The sequence below is a fragment of the Athene noctua genome, chromosome 4, assembly GCF_965140245.1.
Source record: "Athene noctua chromosome 4, bAthNoc1.hap1.1, whole genome shotgun sequence".
NCBI lineage: Eukaryota > Metazoa > Chordata > Aves > Strigiformes > Strigidae > Athene > Athene noctua.
In genome coordinates, this window is record NC_134040.1 from 9,943,025 (window position 1) to 9,965,191 (window position 22,167).

The 22,167-nt window shown below is 37.5% G+C and overlaps 1 protein-coding gene across 1 annotated transcript in view; it reads right to left on the bottom strand.

The window, feature by feature from the left end:
* POLN (DNA polymerase nu) overlaps nt 1-22,124 on the bottom strand; it is a 108,386-nt gene extending 86,262 nt beyond the window's left edge. The window contains exons 1-7 of the mRNA XM_074904394.1: nt 20,694-22,124; nt 16,086-16,147; nt 12,377-12,865; nt 11,703-11,893; nt 9,783-9,895; nt 6,593-6,750; nt 757-825 (exon numbers count right to left, since the gene is read on the bottom strand). Of these exons, the coding sequence (XP_074760495.1) occupies nt 757-825; nt 6,593-6,750; nt 9,783-9,895; nt 11,703-11,893; nt 12,377-12,865; nt 16,086-16,147; nt 20,694-20,826 (1,215 nt within the window). The 5' untranslated portion in view covers nt 20,827-22,124. The remainder of the gene's footprint in view (nt 1-756; nt 826-6,592; nt 6,751-9,782; nt 9,896-11,702; nt 11,894-12,376; nt 12,866-16,085; nt 16,148-20,693) is intronic.
* Nucleotides 22,125-22,167: the final 43 nt, after the last annotated feature.

Below are 22,167 nucleotides of genomic sequence, written 5' to 3' on the forward strand. Positions count from 1 at the left end.
GAACTCTACGACGTACCTTCCACCAGAACCTGAGGATATCCCTAAATCGTGACACTTTTCCAGGTATATGATTACAGGGAGAAAACAAACACACACAAAAAAACCATTAAAAGACTTCCTGAGATGCATTCTGAACTGTAATAAAGGCTAAAATAGAATAAAATAGTTCACTTGGAAGAGACCTACAACAATCATCTAGTCCAACTTCCTAGCCACTTCAGGGCTGACCAAAAGTTACAGCATTATCCTAGTGGCTCTTAAACATTTGACAGGATTGAGGCATTGACCACCTCTCTAGGAAGCCTGTGTTTGACCAGTGTTAGGCTAAAACAACTTAGAGCAAAAGATATGCTGAGAGTTTTTGTACCCAAGCAATGCATCAAAAAAAAAAATCCAGCTACACTCTGTTTTAACTCTTAACACTTTTTAGATTGTTTCATATAGCTTAAAGACACCAGAAGGTCATAATATTCCAAACATTTCCCTTTCTTAGAATCTTCATTTAAATATTTAGTTGACTGTTGCAGAGGAGAAGTTGCTTCTGAAGATTAACCTTGAGTCTAACCATTTTCATCTTCTGGAAAAAAATGACAAATTTGATAGGCAACTTTATTTTAAATGTTGACCAGCACTATACACCAGTAAGGACTGGAGCTGTCTGTTTAACTCCAGCAGAGATTCTGATTTGAATGAGAAACACATCACTAACTCTCTTCAATTCATGATAGTTATATCTAACTACTTTTTATATCTTACCTGTAAGTCATGAACAAGGTCCATCATTACATTATAAAGCTTCTCCAAGTTGACACCTATGTTTTGATCCTAATATAAATAAATTTTAAAAACACCAATAGTTTTAATGCCAGCTTAAAAATATTTAAAATGCTATTTTAAAAGGGATTAAACAACATATTTTTCTGTATGTCTCCTGTTATATTTAACATTTTAGCAGTGTTCTTAGACCTCTGACAAACACAATTCATGAACAGAGCAGTACAGATCCTGAATATTCAAGATTTTACCTGTTCCTTTATTTACATTTTGTACAGACCAAGCATGGAGAAATAGTATCACTACAATCAATGCTTTTGACATTGAAGTCAGAATTTTATTACTACTTGTAAAATGAGAAAAAATTCCTTGCAATTTACTATCTCCTATCAGTACTGCCACTCTTCTGTGCCTGAACTATTCAGTTCCTTCCCTTCTATTCCAGAGATATTCTGCACAGAGCATGTCACCACATTCAGGTGGCTAGAAGACCATTTTGAAATGCATACAGACACTGACAATATGATTGTTAGCTCCAAGAACACAGCCACTTAAAATAAACTTAATATCAACCTATTACATTTATCAAGCTAATACACAAAATATTAACAATAAATTGCTGCTTTTCATTACTAAATTCCTGTGAGGAAAGATGGGAATGAAAGAAATGCTGCAGATGTAGATTTGCTTTCCTGCAGCCTGTATCTTCAATGACAGCTGAACCACCAAAATTATGGAATAAATTTACATCCAAGGCATTATGTGCAAATACACTAGCACTGCCCTGTAAAATTCCTGGCCACAAATCATAGAACCTAGGACAGCATTCCACAGGACTAAAGTTATGCACTTGCCTGTCCATATACTCTTCCCCAAGAATCACATACTGGTCTCTGCTGGAAGCAGGACAACAGATTATGTGGAATTAAGTATGACATGTTATGATAGTTCTTGGGTTTTTTATGTAAAAGTGAAACTAAGCTAAGAGTTGTTTGGGTAAAAAGAGGCATTTACTCTATGTTAATAAATACTTCTGAGGATATAGCTGAAGTATGGGGGCAACTTGGCCATAATACTTTCGAAAAGACATCAAGAAATATCAGATAGGCTGATAAGAGAACCAAAAATAATAGTCAGCTTAGAAAACCTCACCTACAGAGAAAGAGATTAATAAGGTTTATTTAGTTTAGAAGAACATGTTGAAGGAGGAGAACATAACAGTTTTTATAAACAGAATCACTAAGATGGGCTCTCATGCTATGATCTGCAGAAGCCTCTCTTTCCTCTATAGACCTGCTCCTTTTCTACAGGTTTCTCACCTTACTGGTCTCATGAAATACCGACAGTTGGGAGAAGAAATCTGCTCCAAAACAAACACATTCTACTTTCTCCACTCAAACTGAGCTAGAAAGCATTTTCCTTAACAGAGTAAGTTCTCAGAAATCATGCTACCAAATCTGAATTTGCTGCCCATTGCACAGTTTCATGGTTTTTATTTGATATATTCAGAATCTTTCCTTTGGTCCTTCTCTGATGAGGACAGAAAGGATGTTTCTACTTGTTATCAGATTTACACTATCCTCTAAGATAGTATAGAAAAATAAGACAATGCTTCCATTTGAATGAAACATCCAGTATTTTGTAAAGAACAAGACCACAATTCTATCATCTGGAAGAGTAATGTAATGTGATACCACTCTACTAAACTGGATGTCATTAAACTATGAATTATGGACTAAACCAGAAAGATTGCCACTGAAATAGTTTCCAAGAATATTTTCTTAACAACGGGCCTGATACCAGTATACTATAATCCTTTAGAGTTTTTAATCTCCCCAGATAGAACAGTAGTTACTTTGAAGCAAAAGCAGGTAAAATTAATCAAAGTGGTTGGGAAATCTTAAAAATCCTTCCTAAAGGAGGGTCTGTATAATCTGAACAGATGTCCAAATTAAGGATTTTTCTAAAATTAAAAAATTATATTAATATAAAAATTAATGGATGGTAGAGGATCCTACTCTCTCTTCATGGAGGTAAGAACCCTCTGAGTTTGTGAGAAGGTATCTCTGGACACCCTTTTCCACCTGAACAGCGTCTTTTGCAGGAATTGCTCCCCGAGTTAGATGCCACTATCTACCCCTTGTCTTCAGGATGACTCTCAGAAGCTCCTGGCTGCGTTTCTAGAGAATGAGGGTAGGCATGGACTGAGACACCAGTACATCTAAATACTTGATCCTGTGCCCTCACGTGTTGGCTTTGGTTGGGATAGAGTTAATTTTCTTCATAGTAGTTGCTTTGGGGCTATGGTTTGGATTTGTGCTGGAAACAGTGTTGATAACACAGGGATGTTTTAGTTACTGTTGAGTAGTGCTGACACAGAGTCAAGGCCTTTTCTGCCTCTCACCCACCCCACCAGTGAGTAGTCTGGGGATGCACAGGGAGCTGGGAGGGTGCGCAGCTGGGACAGCTGACCCCAACTGACCCAAGGGGTATCCCACACCCCATGACATCATGCTCAGCATATAAACCTGTGGGAATAAGGAGGAAGGGGGGGACATTTGGAGCAATGGTGTTTGTCTTCCCGAGTACCTGTTACACACGATGGAGCCTGGCATTCCTGCAGATGGCTGAACCCCTGGCCTGCCGATGGGAAGAAGTGAATTAATTCCTTGGTTTGCTTGCACACATGGCTTGTTTTACCTATTAAACTGCCTTTATCTCCCCCCACAAGTTTTCTTACTTTTACCCTTCTCATTCTATGCCCCATCCCACTGGGGGGAGTGAGTGAGCAGCTACATGGGGCTCAGTTGCCAGCTGGGGTTAAGCCATAACACCTCTCAGTGTAAAAGTCAGCTGTAAATCAACAGGTAAACATAATCCATCCTCCAAACAGTGTATAAAAACTTGCCTTGTACACAAAACTCACAATTTTGGCCTACTGTTTGTAAAACAAGCCCCATTATTTGAAGAAAAACAGAAGTCTGGAACCAAAGCATTACAGCAGATGCAGACTGACAAGAGCAATGCTTCATCCATTATTCGATCCAAACAGAATGCAGAAGGAATCCAAATTACTTGTCGCTGCACAAACACAATAGAACCAGAACTGACTGAAAATTAGTTTATTAGCACAAATTATAACACATTATTGCTACAGAGGCCTGCATTCTGGTACACAGCTGGGGAAGAACCATCACAGGAACTGTATTATACTGGTCCAACTAATTTTTAAAAGAAGTGCCGAGGATAACAGAAGCGTTGGAGACACCTAGTAGTTACAAGAAGTTATGTTTCATGCTAAAACAGAATTACCTGAGTTTTGGGATAATCTTTGCTGTAGACACATTTTCCTGCCATATACCATAAAAAAAGGGGCACTAGTGTGGCAGTCATTCAGAACATACTTGAGCCTAGACCATGATTGTTTTTATCTTGAAATGACCACATGACTCAAGATAACAGCAGATAAAATTAAACAGATTCTGCATAAGCTGATGTTTGTTAGTGGGAATTTTGTCCCAGCAAAGCCCCAGCAGCAGGAAAGAGTTAAAATGGGATAATGAATTCCACTGACAGCACATGCAGGTTCCCCATCTGCTCAAGGGCAGATGTCTATTAGTCTATACAACTTCAGCACTGTTTGTGTTGGTCATCTGTGAGTAGACAATATGGTTATCTACCGTACAGGCCTCCCCTCAGCCTACAGCAGACTTGAGCACTGCAAGACTGAGAAACGGTAGGCCCTTGAAGTTAGGATGCAGAAGGCTCTCTTCAAAACTGAAATATCTAGACCCACTGGTGGTCATCCTTGTTTTATAACAGTCTAGTCCCATCAGTGAGGGCTTCTCTCTACCCCAAATAGATTAATTTAAGCAGGCCCATACTCCAGTGAAAAGCCATCAGCCCGTCTCCCAGAAGACAGTCCATACCCACTGGTTCTGGAACAAAAGAGCTGTCTATGAAATACTATGCTTTCAGCAGACAACTTGATCCCATTCTGGAGGTGGAAGTACACTCAGTGACAGGCTTCAACTGACACCAAGATCACTCATCAGCAAATGGAGCAATGACAAGTTTAGCACCTGTTTCAGTAAAAGTTTCAAGATATATGGACTACGACCCCTTATACTGAGCCTTTTGGAACAGCATCAAATATACAGACAGGGAACAAGTAGCACATATTCTATACTAAGAGGTGTATGGCAAGGGCTTGGTTCCTTGTAGAGTAGAGGGCCTCAGAGTAAAATAGCAGTCATTCCAAGCACTATGCCAGGTGGACAAAACTAGCACAATACAGAGGGAGCTTAACTGAAGTAGTGGGGCACAAGACAGGAAATATCATCTGGCATGGATCCCTCTGGGAGTGCAGACAACCATTAGGAACCTACCAGTAAAGACAGAGCAAGAAGGATGAAGAGAGAAATCTGGCAAAGAGCTAGGTTTCGCAGGAAGAACTGGGACTCACTGAGCCAAAAAGCAATTGGGAGAGTCCAGGGAACAAATTAGTTGCATAAGGAATGGGGAGAATAATCACAGGATGTTAGAGGGAGGCATTAACTGGGACTTGGGTGAACAAGTCAGCATAAAACCACTGGACATGACTGGGGCAAGGAAACAAACTAGACCTGAAGTAAGGCAGGAAGGAAGTAAGACTTCAATATTGAACTCGGAGATGGAAATCCGGATAACAAAGTTGAGAAATGATAACTAAGAATAGGTGTGATCTATGAAGAACAAAAGACTGAGTCAGGCTAAGGAAACAGAGAAGATTAAGGATGCTGAGTCACAGGAGGGGGCACCATATATAGAAATAACCAACAGTTTATAGCTTCTGCCTGTTTGCCTGTCCATTCCCTACTCTAATTGCTTAATTTGTGAAGTAGCTTCTGAACAGTTGCAGTTTACGGCTAGTGTTTTAAAGTGAACTGGCTCTGTTTTTTCTCAGAAATGTCTACATTGATGGGTATGTGCTGACACAACTGACCTCTGCCCATGGTCTAAGCCAAATTGACATCTGTGGATTTGTATCCTAGAAGCACTATAATCATGTTATGATACTTGTGTCTGAACAAGCAAGGCCTCTGAAAAGCAAAAGGTTTCAAAACCACCATCATTGAGGTTGCTGCATATCTATTTTTATAATTCAAACTACCTCTGGCGGCTAATGTGTGCAGAGTAGATCACCATGGCCCAAAATACAAATACCAAAACTCTGTAACATTCAGTAAATAAGTTTCAACAGGCAGTAAGACATTTCTATAATGCTGTAAATAACTTAAAAGTTCATCATGCATTCTCTCTTACTGAGAATAAAAACTCACAGATTTTTCATACACATGCTTGAAGGTTTACATTTGACTCCCTACTGTTCCTCAGCCTATGATGTGGTGTCCACCAGCTGTGAGATTCAGCAAAATTGTTAATTACAATTAACTAAATATAGGCTACAATTTCAGAGGAATTAGAGAACAAGACATTAGGCATTTTGAAAAGGAAAGTTGAAAATCAGTTTGCAGGGAGGTGGAAAGAAAAAAGATCAGATCATACATTAATATTGTTACTGAACTTTTTGGTTTTGAAGCAGAATTTTACAGCTGTTCCTGGAGAATATGATCCCATCTCAGTAGAATGCTGTTAACCCTTCCACTTTCCCCTTTAAAATCAGATTTCCAACAAGTGGTAGTAGTAAAATAATTTTCTTCCATTAGAAAAGCATTATCTATAATATTTTTTTTGCAATATTTTGTAAGCAAAAGCAATTGTTTCATTCCCTTCCCCTTTTAACCCAACCATAAACAATTTAAAACAAACTACTTACTGATGCGTTTCCCAAAGTGCTGGTATCTGTATTTACAATTCCCATAGAAAAAGGCTTTTCAAAATACTTCTGTATTAAACATTCAAAAGAGGGAACTGTGTCGCTGGGGTTTATCAGCCATGCTGCAATCCTTGGATCTAACACGACACTATCAGCAACTACAAAAATAAATTATTTCTGACAATCAAAATATTTCAATTACCTCCCATACCAAGAAATACCTCTAAAGTTTTGCCCACTTTCCTGTAGAGATACGTTATAAATAGACAAGTATTTACACTACAAAAATGTTAAATATTGAATTCACAGCTCTAATAAATGGTTGATTTCATGACTACATAGAAGTTCAATATTGAATATTTTTAAGAGGGTTTTTGTGGCTTTTTTGTTGTGTTTTTTCAAGTTTTAAAATGTGAGTAAACCTTTGGTTCTCAAGATTCACTGTAAAGGCCTCTCTTTCTTATCACTGAAAAATTTCATATTGAAGTTTTTCTTGTCTCCCCCTCTGGTACAGTTTTGTTGTTGCTGTTAACTTGAGTTACATCCACAAAATTGCTCTTGGGTGTCAGGGGAGAGAAGATTTACTTCCTAGCAATCAGAATTCTGGGATCCTTAATGTGTATATGAATTCACATATGGGTGCATAATGCACTGTTCCCAAAAATCAGAACTTTTTGTCCTATAAGATCATACGTGCTTGCACTGTACTTTCATGTTAACGTAGATACACAGGATGGAGCAAGCGTTTTAACTACAATCTCAATGTATGTACTGTAGTACTACAAAGAAGAGCAGAGAGAAACTCATAACTAGAATGCTTTGTGATATATTCAAAGATAGATCTAAGTATCTTCTTTAGTAACCCCTAAGTACTTTCAAATGCCAACCCGTAAGTGCATGATAGAGCACTCCATGATACACAACTTTAAAGACCCAGTTACCTGGAAGCAAACTTAAATGTCCATAATGCAAGTTACAGCTGCAAGACTATTCTAAAGAGAACCAGGCTTATTTACCTCCACAGAAACCACTGCTGCTGAAAAGAACCTGATGAGGATGCTCAGCAGATGCTAGGGAAAATGTCTTGCCCCTAAATCAGCTTGAGCTCTGCTGGAGTGGCCAGACAATTGAAAGATACTTCATTTGCATGGTCTCACACCAGGATTTTACATAGCTCACTATCCTATTCTCTGACTGTAAACAGCTATTCACCTCAAAAGCTAACAGATGCTAAGAAACAGCCTCAGAAACTGTCTCAAGGATACCCTCCTGAAAGTACCACTAAGAGTCTTTCTGCGAGTGGAAGGACACTCTTAGCCTTGGAATTGTGCAGTTTAAGAAAGTATGTCAAACTCTGCATCCACTCCAAAACCAAACTTTGGATGTATCCACAGAATTTCCACTGCTCTTTCAGCAGAAAGTAATCTCTACGGGGATTAAATGAAACTTTGACAACTGTAACAGACACATTTGCCATGAATTCAAATGATGCACTGTGAAAAGGCAGACTAAGCACCTCGGCCTCACTGATGGGCAGTAACACTTGACAGCTGATGGCTGCTGGAAAATGCCCAGAGGCTGCAGGAAGGCTCTGCCTAGTGAGATGCTGGACATTCACAAGCTCATGTGAAGACTGCATGAAATAAACACTGATTTTTCTCATAATAACAACTACATCTTACCAAGGATACATGGAAGAAGAGAATCCTGTTACCAAATAGTCTCTGAGATACCTCAAAGATACTTTTCTCATATCTCTATTTACAATGAGCACAAGACAGTCTCTAGCTGAAAAAGGATAAAGAATCAAATCCTCCACTGACCCATCCATCCCTCCCTCCCCAACTAAAATTTTCACCCAAGTTGAGGGTAACAATGATGAGTTATAGCCACCAATTCAGTCCTGAAAAAAGGATGACACCTTCAAGGTGAGAAGGCAGCACATATGGAACTGAAACAGAACAAAGCTGAAAGGAATGAAACAAAAACAGGGTCAAACTGGGATGAAGAGTCTGTGCTGATAAAAACACACTTTCCTCACGACTGTGAAATGGTTCTCAAGTCCTTCCTCCTCCTGCTCCAAAACATTAGTGAATCCCAATGACAATGTGCCATATTTTACTAGCCAGGGCTCACGTATCCAAATGTATTCCACTGGTTAGTAGACTAGTTTGGGAATGAGTGCAATCATTCAAGTGATTGCTGTCAACACAACAAACAAATTTCAGTGTTTGATTGATTTACAATGATGGGATTTTCTACCTTAAAAAAAGGCAGAGGTTTTAAAGGGTTTTGGTTTGGGTTTTTCTACCATAGCAGAAATAATGAGTGAGGAAGCACCAACTTCCAAAGTTTAAAAAAACCTATACAGGAATTCTTTTGGATACTAGAAACTTCAGATTCAAATCTTATGCATCAGACAGGATCTAACCTAGATCTAGTATTTCCTGTGTGCACGTTATAAAACTGTCACTAGTGTCAGTACCATCATGATGTTTCTTCCCCGCCTTTCCCATTCCCAAGGCTGTCTTTTGTGTAGATATTCACACCAGAATCTAAATCATCACCAGTTTACTGTGATTTACTGATTAAATGTTTCAGATGCTGAACACAAGCTGAAGACTGCATAGAGGGAGTCCTTCCTGAAAGGTCACACTTATTTTCATAATTTTCTCAGCAAAATCCAATACACAGAGCCAAGAAAAAAACTCATTATATTTACATCTTGTATCTTCTGTCTGTAGTTGCTTTTAAATCCATACAAAGGAGTCTTATTTGTTCCTATCAAAATAACAAGGACCCATTCAAGTGATGCCTAATTCTGACAACTATGAGCACCTCTGGAATTTATTTTAGTCTCTCCTCTTGAGTAGAGAAAGTTTTTCCAGGGAACGTGAAACAAGAAGCAGTGTGACCTTTTCAGCTATAGTCAGTACTGTGTTGGGAGCTTTTGTTTCCACTGGAAGCTATCCTTAAATCATTCAATGATTTGACTCCTACCCTGAGAAGAAATACATCATCTCGACATGCCAAGCCTCTGGACACAACCTCCCCCAAGAAGGGTTGGGTTTTTTCCATGGTACTAAAACTCAGTTCTCCAATATGTTACTTAACCACCAATCTAGCAATTTTAACAGAAACATCAAAAGCACAGAGATTATAGGATTAGATCATAGTTTAGACTATTTACCTTGTTTCCAGCTAATTTCATTACCATAAATTTGAAGTAGAGTCCTCAGGAAATCTTTTGCATTGAAGCAAACAATCGGAACTTTGCGACGTAGCATTTGAAACAACACTTGCCTGCACAGAAGTAGTTCATTAACACACAGTATATTGCTAATAGATTTAGTGAATCTATTTAGAGATTTAATTAGTACCTAATACTAAACAGTTAACACAAGACATTTCTTTATTCTTGTAAGAACAGAATACAGTATCTGAATATTAAATTCTCAATTCAATAATACCTCAAGCTTCATTCCATAATAAACATCCTAGCAGATATGCCTTATCATGCATTCATAAAGAAAACAAATCCTTATTTGACACTCAAAATTAAATGCAATTTTAATTCAAAACAGCAACTGGCATCCCTGTAATACTTTAATATACCCACATAAGATCACAGAGGCTTCTGAGTTAATGCAGTATTCTAAAATAATGATTTAAAAGTTACTAGACAATCTAAATTGCCATAATTGCCTAGTGTTAAGACGCTATTTAAATCCAGAATGCTTCATCTTTGTCACATTTTTCCATTCCTTTTGAAAATGGCTATAGTTTCCACATCCATCCTACTTTAAATAGATTTTACCAATTATATATATTAGTATACCGATTTTACTAATTATTTGTGTATTTTTTTAATAAGCTCTATTTTGGGCAATATAGGAAAATAATTTTTTATAGAGCTTTCAAGTTTATTTATCTTTGGCAGCATGAAACAAAAGTATCAAGTTTTTGGACGTATTAGAAATTGTGTAGATCATAAGGTATTATTGTATACAATCTAGATCTATTAGACAACAGCACTATTCTTGCAACTAATAATTACCTATAGGTTTCACCTAAATGCTAATACACTTATTCAACTTGTTTATTATTCAGTTTTTACTGTTCATATGTACATGCTTTATTGATACGTTGTTCTCAATTCAGAACCACCTATATTCAAACTAACAAGTTATTAAACTAGTTGTCATATAATTCCAGTATTACAGCTGGAGAAGTACAGGTAAGTGAAATGATTTGTTTCAAGTCACAGTGAAGCAGCAGCAGATCCAACTAGCAACCAAGTCCAACATCTTGAAAATTAATGCTTTGTAATTTAATAACCCAAATTCAGCTGTTTACAATAAAGCAATTATTACTGAAAGTCATAAAATATTCTAATGAAGTTTTAACATGCAACTATTACATCTAAGAATCAGATTCAGTTCTCATTTCTCCCTTTATGGGATACTATTTCAGAGCTAATAGTAAGGATTAAAAATGGATTTTGGCTATATTATCTGGAATTTTAAAACATAGTCCAACCTTTCTAAAAATTTAGTCCAACTATTAAACAGATACATAAAGCATTTACTTTAAAAAAATCATCCTGTAATTTTGATGTACCATTATTACTGAATATTAGGAAAACTTCATTTGGGATCTCAAAAGTGATTAAAAAAGCCTATTGTGCCTGAAAAATTAAAAAAAATTAGCCCATTTCAAAAAGGAGGTTTACCATAATAACATCCATCAAAAATGTACTAGATAAGAAATGTAGTTGAGGCAATAGAAGATAGATACAAGAAAGATAAACCTGGATGAATCATATTTTTCAGTGCCATATAGCTGTAAGCTGTTCATAAAGGATTTCTAGGTAAACGTAAACAGATTCTACCAGAATCCCAACCTACTTCTGAGGAGCTGCAGTTAGTGATATGCTGAGCCCAAAGGAACAGCCTATCCTTTTTTGGTTTGTGTTATACCAGGCTTGACACAGAACTAATACAGCTAATAGGAAATTCAATCAGCTTTAAGCCTGTGCCATGTAACCAACATCACTGTTGCTAAAAAGCATAGATGAAGCAAACCAGTATTTATTCCTATGTACTCTCACCAAGCAAATTTCTTGTGAGCCTGCTGTTCTTGTTCCCAAAGAGATGACCATTCAGCTTTTAAATAAATTAATTTGTCGTTTTCATTAGCAGCATTCCAAGTATAGTCAGTTGGTGGGTAGCTGGGAGGGCAAAGAAGATCAGTCTGATTCTTCACTAACACAACAACTCCTTTTACTGATGAGGTTAAGACCTGTTAAGTGTAATTACAACAGTGTTTCCTCCGACCGATTTTATGCAATCCTATACAGAAAATTTCCCAAATATTTTATAATATGAAACCTATTATGTACACTAGTTATTGCATACACCACTGACACAGTAGAGGAGCATGCAAGCATTTCAGCCTTGAAACAAACATCCAATGACAGACAGTAAAAAGCAGAAAAAACATTTTAATTCAGTCTCACTTTAAGTATACAAATGCCTGTTTAGCCCAAGCAGGTGTTTTTTTGTTTTATTTTTTTTTTTTTTAAGTTGTACTTGGTAACTAAAAATAAGATCTAGTCAGAAGTATAAAGGCTTACCTCATTTTACATTTATATTTTGGTAAGCAATCCACAAAACTGGTCCAGATTCTAGGCTCCCAATGAACATGCTTTTGTGTTTACAGTCACATGCACAGTTCAAATGGTTCTTCAAAACTGACTCTAAACAAAACACATCATTCACTAACCTGCTCCGAGTTGAGCTGTGAAGAACCATCTTGAAATATCATAGTAGTTACAAAAGCCACTGCCTGTTCCATAGTTGCAAGCAATTCTCTTCTTTCTTCACATCCCAAACTCGTGATATCATAAGGACAATTTTCAGGAGACTCTGTTTTTCCAGAAGTACAGTTGTATCTTCTTTCACATGAAGATGCGTAGGTCTTTATAGATGGTCTTCTTGTTTTCTCTGAACAACACATAGGCACATTTTGCTTTCTTTTAAGGGGATTAGCTTTATTCTTTTCACCATCCTTCAGGTTCTTTGCCTCTACTGACAGATTTTTTTCTCTGTATCCCCATGTTGTCAAGTCTAAATCCTGGTAACAGCTCACTATTTTGGTATCTTGACAGCAAAGCATTTCATCAATATGTACTGTCCTGATTATCTGACCAGTGGTACTTTTTTCAGGGCTGACAGATGTTTTTAATAAAGAAATTGTGGAATCATGAATCTCCTGGAAAAATTTGAAAATTTTTAAGTGGACCAATTGTTCAATTTATTAGGAGAAATAAGAATAAATGTACATGAGTTAATTTAAATCGGCTTTGAAGGAAGGGATGCTCTATTAAAAAAATGTTGATACTAACAAAACAAAAGTTTAAGGGAACCACATAACATAAAACAAAACTTAAGTATTTAACAGTAAAGATTATTTTGTTGATTTATATTGCTTACATCCAAAACCACCAGTGGGTTTTTTAATCTAATCTTAGTCCAACGCTAAAAATGGCAAATTAACAACTGTAAGATGCATCTAGCCCAGTAGCCTGTCTTCCATAGTGACTAGGTTATAAGCGACCTTTGAAGAAAGAAGTGACCATTCATTTTCATCTTTAGCTTCAGTACCCAGAACTTTTTTCAAGACAGCTTAGTTTATTAAAGAACTATTGGCAAGTGATCATAATGACTGCTTTGGAAATTCAGGTACACTGAGTCAACTGGATCTCCACCAGTTTCTTTGAACAACTTACAAGATTGTAAGATATAACAAAAATATATATGAAAGTCGCACTGAAGTAGTATTATCAGGTGCATAAATATTACATTCTATTGTTTAATCCACTATGTCCAGAGCAGCTCTCCTACTTCAAATAGTCCCTGGATCTTTTTACAGCAGCATGCTACTGAATACCACTAAGGAAGAAGTTGCATGGTCATGTTACGATTCTACTCCTTCATCCTTGATTTCGTAGGTATGCTACTGGCCCTAGTATTTTCTTACTGTTTATTTTGCTAGTTTCTTCTACAATCTCTTCAGCTGAAATAGATCCTCTGTCTTGATTTCATAAACAAGGACTCTGGAATGGCAATAGGCAACCTTTCCAAGATTCCCCAGAGTAACTGTGTGTTTAACTATTTACAGATACAAAGAGTTGCATCTCCCCTCAATACTCCTTTACACCTTGATCATCAAAAGGTCTTACAGGAGTTGGCAAGCTTTTGACTCCCAAAGCATTTGAAGAAATGATGTATTATTAGTGATGCATTTGCAAGCTGTTTCTCAAAGTTTATTTGGACTATACTATTGTATATTTACATTTAACTTATTCAAATGAGGCAACTACAAAAGAATAAAAATTCTGGTAAGTTCAGCTTTTTGCATAATAACATGTTTTAGTAGTCTCCTTCATACTGTCACTTAGCCATACTTTTTTTTTTTCCTGACAGATTTTAGTATTTGTTTTAAAACTCTAATATTCTGTTTATAATAAATCCCCATACTAGCCACAAATGTTTTGGTTTTGGAAGGGAAATTCCATATGTTTTCTTTTAAAAAACTCTTTCATTTTGATGTAATTTCCTTTTTTGAAATGAAACATTCCTGTAGCAACTTATCTGTGTTTTAATGCCTTGGAAAGATCATAGTCTCTGTCAGAGCATCTTTCAGCAGTAAGATTTTGAACCTGATCTCACATAGAATCAAATAAAAAACAGTTTCTCTTGCGAGTTCTCTAACTGTTCCACAAAGCAGTTGTCTTCTCAGCATCATGCATAAGTGTAATCTTCACCCACTCCACTGAAAAGTAACTGAAGCTTCTCATAATTACTGTATTTTCTGCTCTTGTAGCACAGTCAGTCTCCTTCAATACTTCTGCTGTCATTACCATTCCAATAACTTAGGCCTTCTCACTTCAAAAGAACCACAAGTTACTGCTGTGCAGGGCTCCCATCCATTCCCCAAAACGACAATTTTAACTGATCAAAGGATATCACCCATCTCTATTCAATCTGTATTGATTGAGCAAGCCAGAATGACAAAGCAAATATTTTTTTTTCTTTTCTGCAGTACTTCTCAACCCAGTTCTCACACTGTCAAAGCTCAGAACTATGGAGTCAAAAGGTAAAAAAAGGCTTAGACTGCTTGAGATCATACTTCACAGGATCAACTCTACAGCAAAAGTAAAATTAACAGCTTCTAAGTAAATAGAAAAAGGGAGCTAATTAAGCTTTTGCTACTACCAAAATGAACAGTGGTTGTTCTGAATGAAGACAAATTATCTGGACTTTGGCAATGCTAATCAAAAAGTGGACAGTATAAAAAGTTGCCAGAAGTGGAAAAATAGTATCACAGAAGGACGAAATGTTTAAGACCTGTAAAAAGACAATTGATTTACTTAAGTGCATTCTCGAGTCAAGCTGCAAATGGTTTTATTGTTTAACACAGTAGAATTTGAATGAGGACACTCAAGTAATTATAGAATCAGGAATAAGCAATTCTCTTTTAAAGGTTCAAAAGAACAAAGCAATTTAATTATCAAGTCAGAATAATACAGCTAGAACCACAACTAGCCAAATAGAAGCAGCAGCTTCCAGGAAGAACTGATCTTTTACTAGAAATAATGACATGGCTGGAAGCAAACAACTCCCAGGATGTAGTTTCATAACTTATACAGATGCAGGAAAATTTCACTAGATGCATCGAGTAAAAATTAGCACTTCATCACAAAAAAGGGTTCCACTACTATTCATGTGCACCCACAGCTGCATGTCTATCTATGAGCCAATTTACTTTGTAGGAAACTATCCCACCCCATAAAAGAAATCAGTGTTCTGCATCTTAAGCAACCTGAATGGACTTGCTGAAGTGTGCAACATGGAGAGTCAGAATAAGGAAGGCTGTGAAATCTGCAGCTAGGACAGGAGTAAACTTCCAGTATCTGCAACTCATCGGTTAACTCGATAGATCTTACAATCACAGCTCAAGTTGGGACTGCCCTAGTTATCCATTCCCATTCTTGTCCTCACACTCACTGGCAGGCACATCAAACCAAATTCAGAGAGGTGATTAAAGCAAAAATTAAGCTTCCTAATACAAAAGTAATTTTTCATATGAATCAGCTCACTTTATGATTACGTACTAGTGATTGTTCAGTGACAGCGGTGTGAGAACATTTTTAAACCCTGGTAACCCTAAATGTGGCAGCCTCATTTATTTCTGATCAATCTGTCACAAACAACTAACTTCCTATAAAAAAAGATAACAGAAGTGAGGCCAAGACTCTTATAGGTAAATAGATGCTAAGTGCAAAATATGACAGAAGAAAGTTATCTGAACTCCAAGCGTATGTAATATATTGTGACAAAGCTTGTTACGAAAGAGCCAGTCTGTAACAACTTCAAACCTGCTATGAAAAGACTGTTTTTAGTGGTCTTCTATCTTAAAATATCCTTGCCTTTTCATTTTTCAGATGTGCATCCTTATCACCTCGTTTATTTTCCTTTGCCTTCTCTATACCTTTAAAAAAAGAATAGGAAACATTTACAAATGAATCTGGGAGCAGCATATGTAACTTAGGTTACATACAATGTTACATTACTGACACTTTTACCAAACCTAAAATAATTGCAATACAATTTTCCGTGACAACCATTTTCTTCAAATTAATATAATTCATGCTTAAAAGGGCCCTGCAGGTTCCTAAATATGCATACGTAAAAGTGTGCTCTGTCCCCATTAAGAAAAAATTAGTTCAAGTTTGCTACAAAGCAGACAAAACATTTTCCATGGCATTCAGAAGAGGCATTACTATAATACCATAAATATGCGTATTTCCTTCTTTCAAGAAAGCACATGCCATCTTAGTCAAAGTAAAACTGGGGGCATAGGCAAGAAGAAATAACAAAACCATAAACCAAACTCCAGACACCTCACAGTTTATCAGTTTTCTTGGAATTAGATAGTGTTATTCCACAAAATTTTCTTCAGTAAAACACTATTTGCATATACATCTTTAGTAAATCATGCCCTACAGAGAACTGTTTCATCTGCAGAGGATAAATTTTTCATTGTTCAACCTTCCAACAGAACAAGTATTGCAAGACCAGACATGAAGAGAGAGCAAGAATTCAGACTTACCAAGTTGTCAGAAAAATAAGGTAATAGCTAGCACCACAAGAGGCAGGATGGCTATCAGTGCTGGGTCTAAGATCATAGACTGGTTTAGGTTGGAAGGAACCTTAAAGATCATCTAGTTCCAACCCCCTGCTATGGGCAGGGACACCTTCCACTAGAGCAGGTTGCTCAAAGCCCCGTCCAACCTGGCCTTGAGCACTGCCAGGGAGGGGGCAGCCACAGCCTCTCTGAGCAACCTGGGCCAGGGCCTCACCACCCTCACAGTGAAGAATTTCTTCCTTACATCGGATCTAAATCTACCCTCTTTCAGTTTGAAACTGCTAAGATTCATCCTATCACTACAGTCCCTGATAAAGAGTCCCTCCCAATCCTTCCTGTAGCCCATTTAAGTACTGGAAGGCTGCTATATGGTCTCCCCGGAGCCTTCTCTTCTCCAGGCACAGGGGAGGGGCTCCAGCCCCTGATCATCTTCGTGGCCTCCTCTGGATCTGCTCAAGCAGCTTCATGTCTTTCTTATGTTGGTGCCCCCCGAGTTGGACACAGCACTGCAGGTGGGGTCTCATGAGAGTGGAGGGGGAGAATCCCCTCCCTCGCCCTGCTGGCCACACTTCTCTTGATGCAGCCCAGGATACAGTTGGCTTTCTGGGCTGCAAGCACACATTGCTGGGTCATAGTCAGTTTTCCATCCACTGATATCCCCAGGTCCTTCTTCACAGGCCGGCTCTCAATCGACTCATCACCCAGCCTGTGTTTGTGCGTGGGATTGCCCCAACCCATGTGCAGGACCTTGCACTTGGTCTTGCTGAACTTCATGAGGTTTCCCCAGGCTCACCTGTCAAGCCTGTGAAGGTCCCTCTGGATGGCTCATCCCTTCCCCTCCAGTGTCAGCTGCCTGGTCATTGTCAGCAAATTTGCTGAGGGTGCACTCAGTCCCACTGTCCATGTCATTAACAAAGATGTTAAACAGCACTGGCCCCAGTACAGACCCCTGAGGAATGTCACTCATCACTGCTCTCCACTTGGACATGGAGCCATTGACCACAACTCTTCGAGTGCGACCATCCAGCCAATTCCTTATAAACCAAGTGGTCCATATGTCAAACCCATGTCTCTCCAAATTTGAGACAACAAGGTCATGCAGGACAGTATTAAATGTCAAATTTGACAATGTCAAAAGTGTCAAATGCTTTGCACAAGTCCACGTGTGGGACTAAGATAGAGCCCTGTGCCACAGCACAGCTGTTAGCCTGGGCCCACCACTGAACCACCAGTGCTATTTTAGCCTACAGCTCTGAAAGCAGACAGATGCTGTAGTTTAAGGAAGGCTTTATAAATGAACCTCAGGACTCTGCACCATGCTAAATGAAACAGAACATGCTTTCTCTTTTCTGCCCTTGACACTATGCAGTAGCCTTGAGAAGCAAGTGAAGACTGGAATAAAAGAACAAGGGCAACAGGCTAGCAGTAATTACAAACTCAGTAGGTACAGGAAGAGGAATAGGGGGGGGAAAAAGAAAACTCCACTGAACTGTGGTTCTCTTCAGAGCTTTCAATTCGTTAGAACTCCTTTATCTCTAGAATCTTACTGCCCAGCCAAAAGACACCTCATGGGCAAAATACGTATTTTGTCCCCTTCTAACTCCTGGTCCATACCGAGTACAACACTCTACTACTGTTTTCAGCAATGAAATCTGCATTACCAGCAGCAAGACACCTTCTTAATCAAATGTGGCTATGACCAATATAAAACAAAACATAAGGTGATTTCTATTTACTGAAACTGTCTTAATTTTTTTTTTCTAGGCAAACCAGGACTCTGTACTTAAAATACTAGAAAAAAGCATTTTCAAAGACTCCAGAAGAAACTAAGCTTATTACTTCATAGTATTAAACACAAATTCATGTGGATGTATGTGTATAATCAGTTATTTGTCTCCAGCTGACTTGAGCTGTTAGAATAGCAAATATGGCACAGCTGTAATTCATAGCTTCAAACATTTTAGCTTTGGTTTTCCTGACACTTCCTACAACAATAAAATTGTAACTTAAGAATGATAGTAACTGTTTACATTCAGTGCTTTTAATTGTTTCACAGCTAGATCCCTTTTCTTGACAAATTCACCCTCCAGAGAAGACAATGAGGATTACATTTCTCTCCTTCAGCACACAGTATTCAGTATGACAGGTATCTAAAGAGCTATGCAACCTCAAATTTCTGGTTTATGAAAATGTATCACCAGATGGCAGTAGAAACCCATCCTTGCCTTCAAACTCCTTAAGTGATGGAACCATTACAAGCTCTACTGCCAAGATAACCCCAGAATTTCACCCACTAGTTCAACATCACAGATATTCGTCCCATTTGAACCCAATATTTACCTTCTAAATACAAACGGTTTTTCCAGTAAGTAGCATTTAATCTTTAAAGTTCTAACAATAAAATACAATTCGATACAGTTTGAAACAGACCAACATAACAGGTTTTAGTTTTTTTAAGGGAGGCAAAGTTCCTTCTCTCCAGATCCACAGTGATCAGCTAAAGCTATATATACAGGCAATTTCCTAAAAGCAATATAAATAAATTTTTTCTTAAGCCTGTACACTAGAAACAATTTTGAGTAATTACTACAAGGAAAAGAACAGCAAGAAAAGCTAGTCATGTGACCTGCCACCACTAAATGCCTGCCCTGTTCTTTCACTCCCCAGTAAGGATTTAGCAGCACTGCAAAGACAGTAAGCTCATTTGGTGAAAGATACCCAACACCTTCAAGGTGTTTTTTAAAAAAAAAGTATCTGTAATTTTACAGCTTGACAGAGACTGAATGGATCAAGAGCAGCCAACAAAACATGATATAGATATCACAGAATGCAGAGACTTCCCCAGTCTAAGCAAATTAAGGAAGGGAAAATGACAAGGCAATAAGAGAGGTTAACAGCAACTAAACTAAGGCAGAAGAGAAATCTGGGTTTTAGTCTAAATGTACCATATTAAATTAATGAACCTATCCCATATTTCTTCAAACGCATATCACCAATTCACACAGCAACGAACTATCACCCTTTTCACTGCTACACACCATGAGACTCCACTGATTCAACATTTACTACCAAAAAAAGAGCCTGAACTGTTACATAAATCTGAGGCTACAACAAACACCTTGTACACAAGAACAAATGCTAGATTTAAATCCTATCGATCAGATAATGTTCCAGAATCTAGTTCTCAGGAGAAAACAGACAGCTGAAACTGAGCAAAAAACTCTTAACTTGCTATCTACTTCTCTCCAGAGCTACAAGACTGGCAGACTACGAAACGTACAGAATCAAGAACAAAAATCCCATTTTGCAAAACCTTCCTAGTATCCACACCATTCTGAGTAAGATTTGCTGAACAGTCGAAGATCTGCTGAGGCACTTTTAACATTACCTAATTTGCTCTACCACTGGGACTTTTGTTCACTCTTCCCCCTAGAATTTCACAAGGAGTGAGTTGCTAATGAACATGTTTCAAGGACAGACATGAGTCTGGAGAGTTCACAGGCCTTCTGGCAAGTTTCCAGTACCTCTAGTGGTCTTTAAATTAATCTAGCCCAGAGTCAAGTTAGCATATACCTTTAGTATTAGTTAATTAACAGTTTGAAATTCTTATCTACTTCTATACCACATAGCAGGAACAGGGGGAAAAAAAAAAAAGAAATTGAGGGTACAGGTAATAGCCTAGTTTCTTGCACTCACAGAGTGTTATTTAATCAGAAAAGTCCCACCAAATGTCAGAGTTACAGCTTAATTCCTTTTCTAAACCTGGAAACCTAAACTCTCACTTTTTTTTTTCTTTTTAAATGGGGACTAGAGGTTTGATATTGTTTTGTTTGGGTTTCATGTTTGGAACTGAAAATAGAAACACTTAAATAGGCTAAGATTTACTCACTCTGGTTATTCTTTCTGCTAGTCTGAACTCCTCCTACAGGAATAGACTGCAAAGCTGTCATAATCCTCTGAGCAATATCAGATAAAGGCACTTTAGAAGTCTCACATCCTATGTATGAAGTGTACTGTTCCATTTTTAAGACTAAACCTAAACACAGAACATACACAAATTTAATGCATTATATCAGGGCCATAGAACAATCTGCACTTACATTCTGTTGAACATGTTCAGCCACTCATTCTCCATGACAGACAATGACATTTCCTCCCAGACATGCCTATCAGTTTTTAAGTATTGTAAATAAAAATTAGAAAATTGTAATAATTTATAAAAACCACTATGTGAAATTTCTTTGAAACTTCTTTGGTGTTTTAATACACCAATAAAAATTTAAGCAGTTGTATTAAGTAAAGCTAACTTATAATAAAAAAATCTGACAAAAGAATTATCACTTATGTCTGAAATACTCCCTCTCTCCTCAACATCTTTAAACTAGTCTATCTAGTATGTGCATCCATTTACTGTTATTGGTACTCAGATTTTATCATGAAAAAAAATATTTCAAGTAACTGCCAAATAGAGCTAACACAAGATGAAAGAAAAAAGTATTACTATCATGATATACAAACATTAGTGATGTGTTGTTTCAGAAAACACTTATCATAAAAGACCTCTTCTATTCCTTAAACTTTGTATAACTGATGTGCTCAAGTATTATGAAACAGTAATAACCATAAAATAGTTACTATAATTTGTCAATTTAAGAAACAGGTCAGCAACATCTGAAGTCTCTACAAGCTTTGACTGCAGCTACTGCTGTTGTATATACAAAGTACTTGGGAGAGCCCCTAGATACAATACATATGGGAGAATCAGAAACAACAGTGTCCATACTGATTACTTTGTTGCCTTTATATAGTTAGACCAGAACATAATGCATAACCAATGCATAAAACTTACCACAAACACAAAATGAATATCCAACATTTTCAAAATCTTTAAAGGATTCAAGCTGTACAAGCCAATTGCTCTATCAAAAACTGCTGTTCTGTAAATTATTCCTATACAAGTTAAATAAACAGAGTCCTGTTACTCTGGTCTTCTTCCACTAAATCCAGTGCCATGAGTAGACTTTCAAGTCAAGTTTAACCATCAAGTAAAGAATATTTCCTCTACTTAGATGGAAATATTTTTCTTTGCTCAAGACCACAGGCATACTGCAACTTTGAATACTTATAACAAGTACAAACATTTGTATGCAGGTTCAAAGAAAAACATCCATCAGACTGCATTAATATTGGCTATACCCACCTAGCTCAAATTTTACAGTAAGCACGAGGAAGGGAGAGAGATGCAGAATGGCATTCCTTTCCCTACATTCCAGAAGTATAATCCTTCCCCATGCACAACTACTCCTAACTTTTATAATTAAGAGCAACGCTTCTTTCCTACACGGGGTGAAAACATTCCCTGA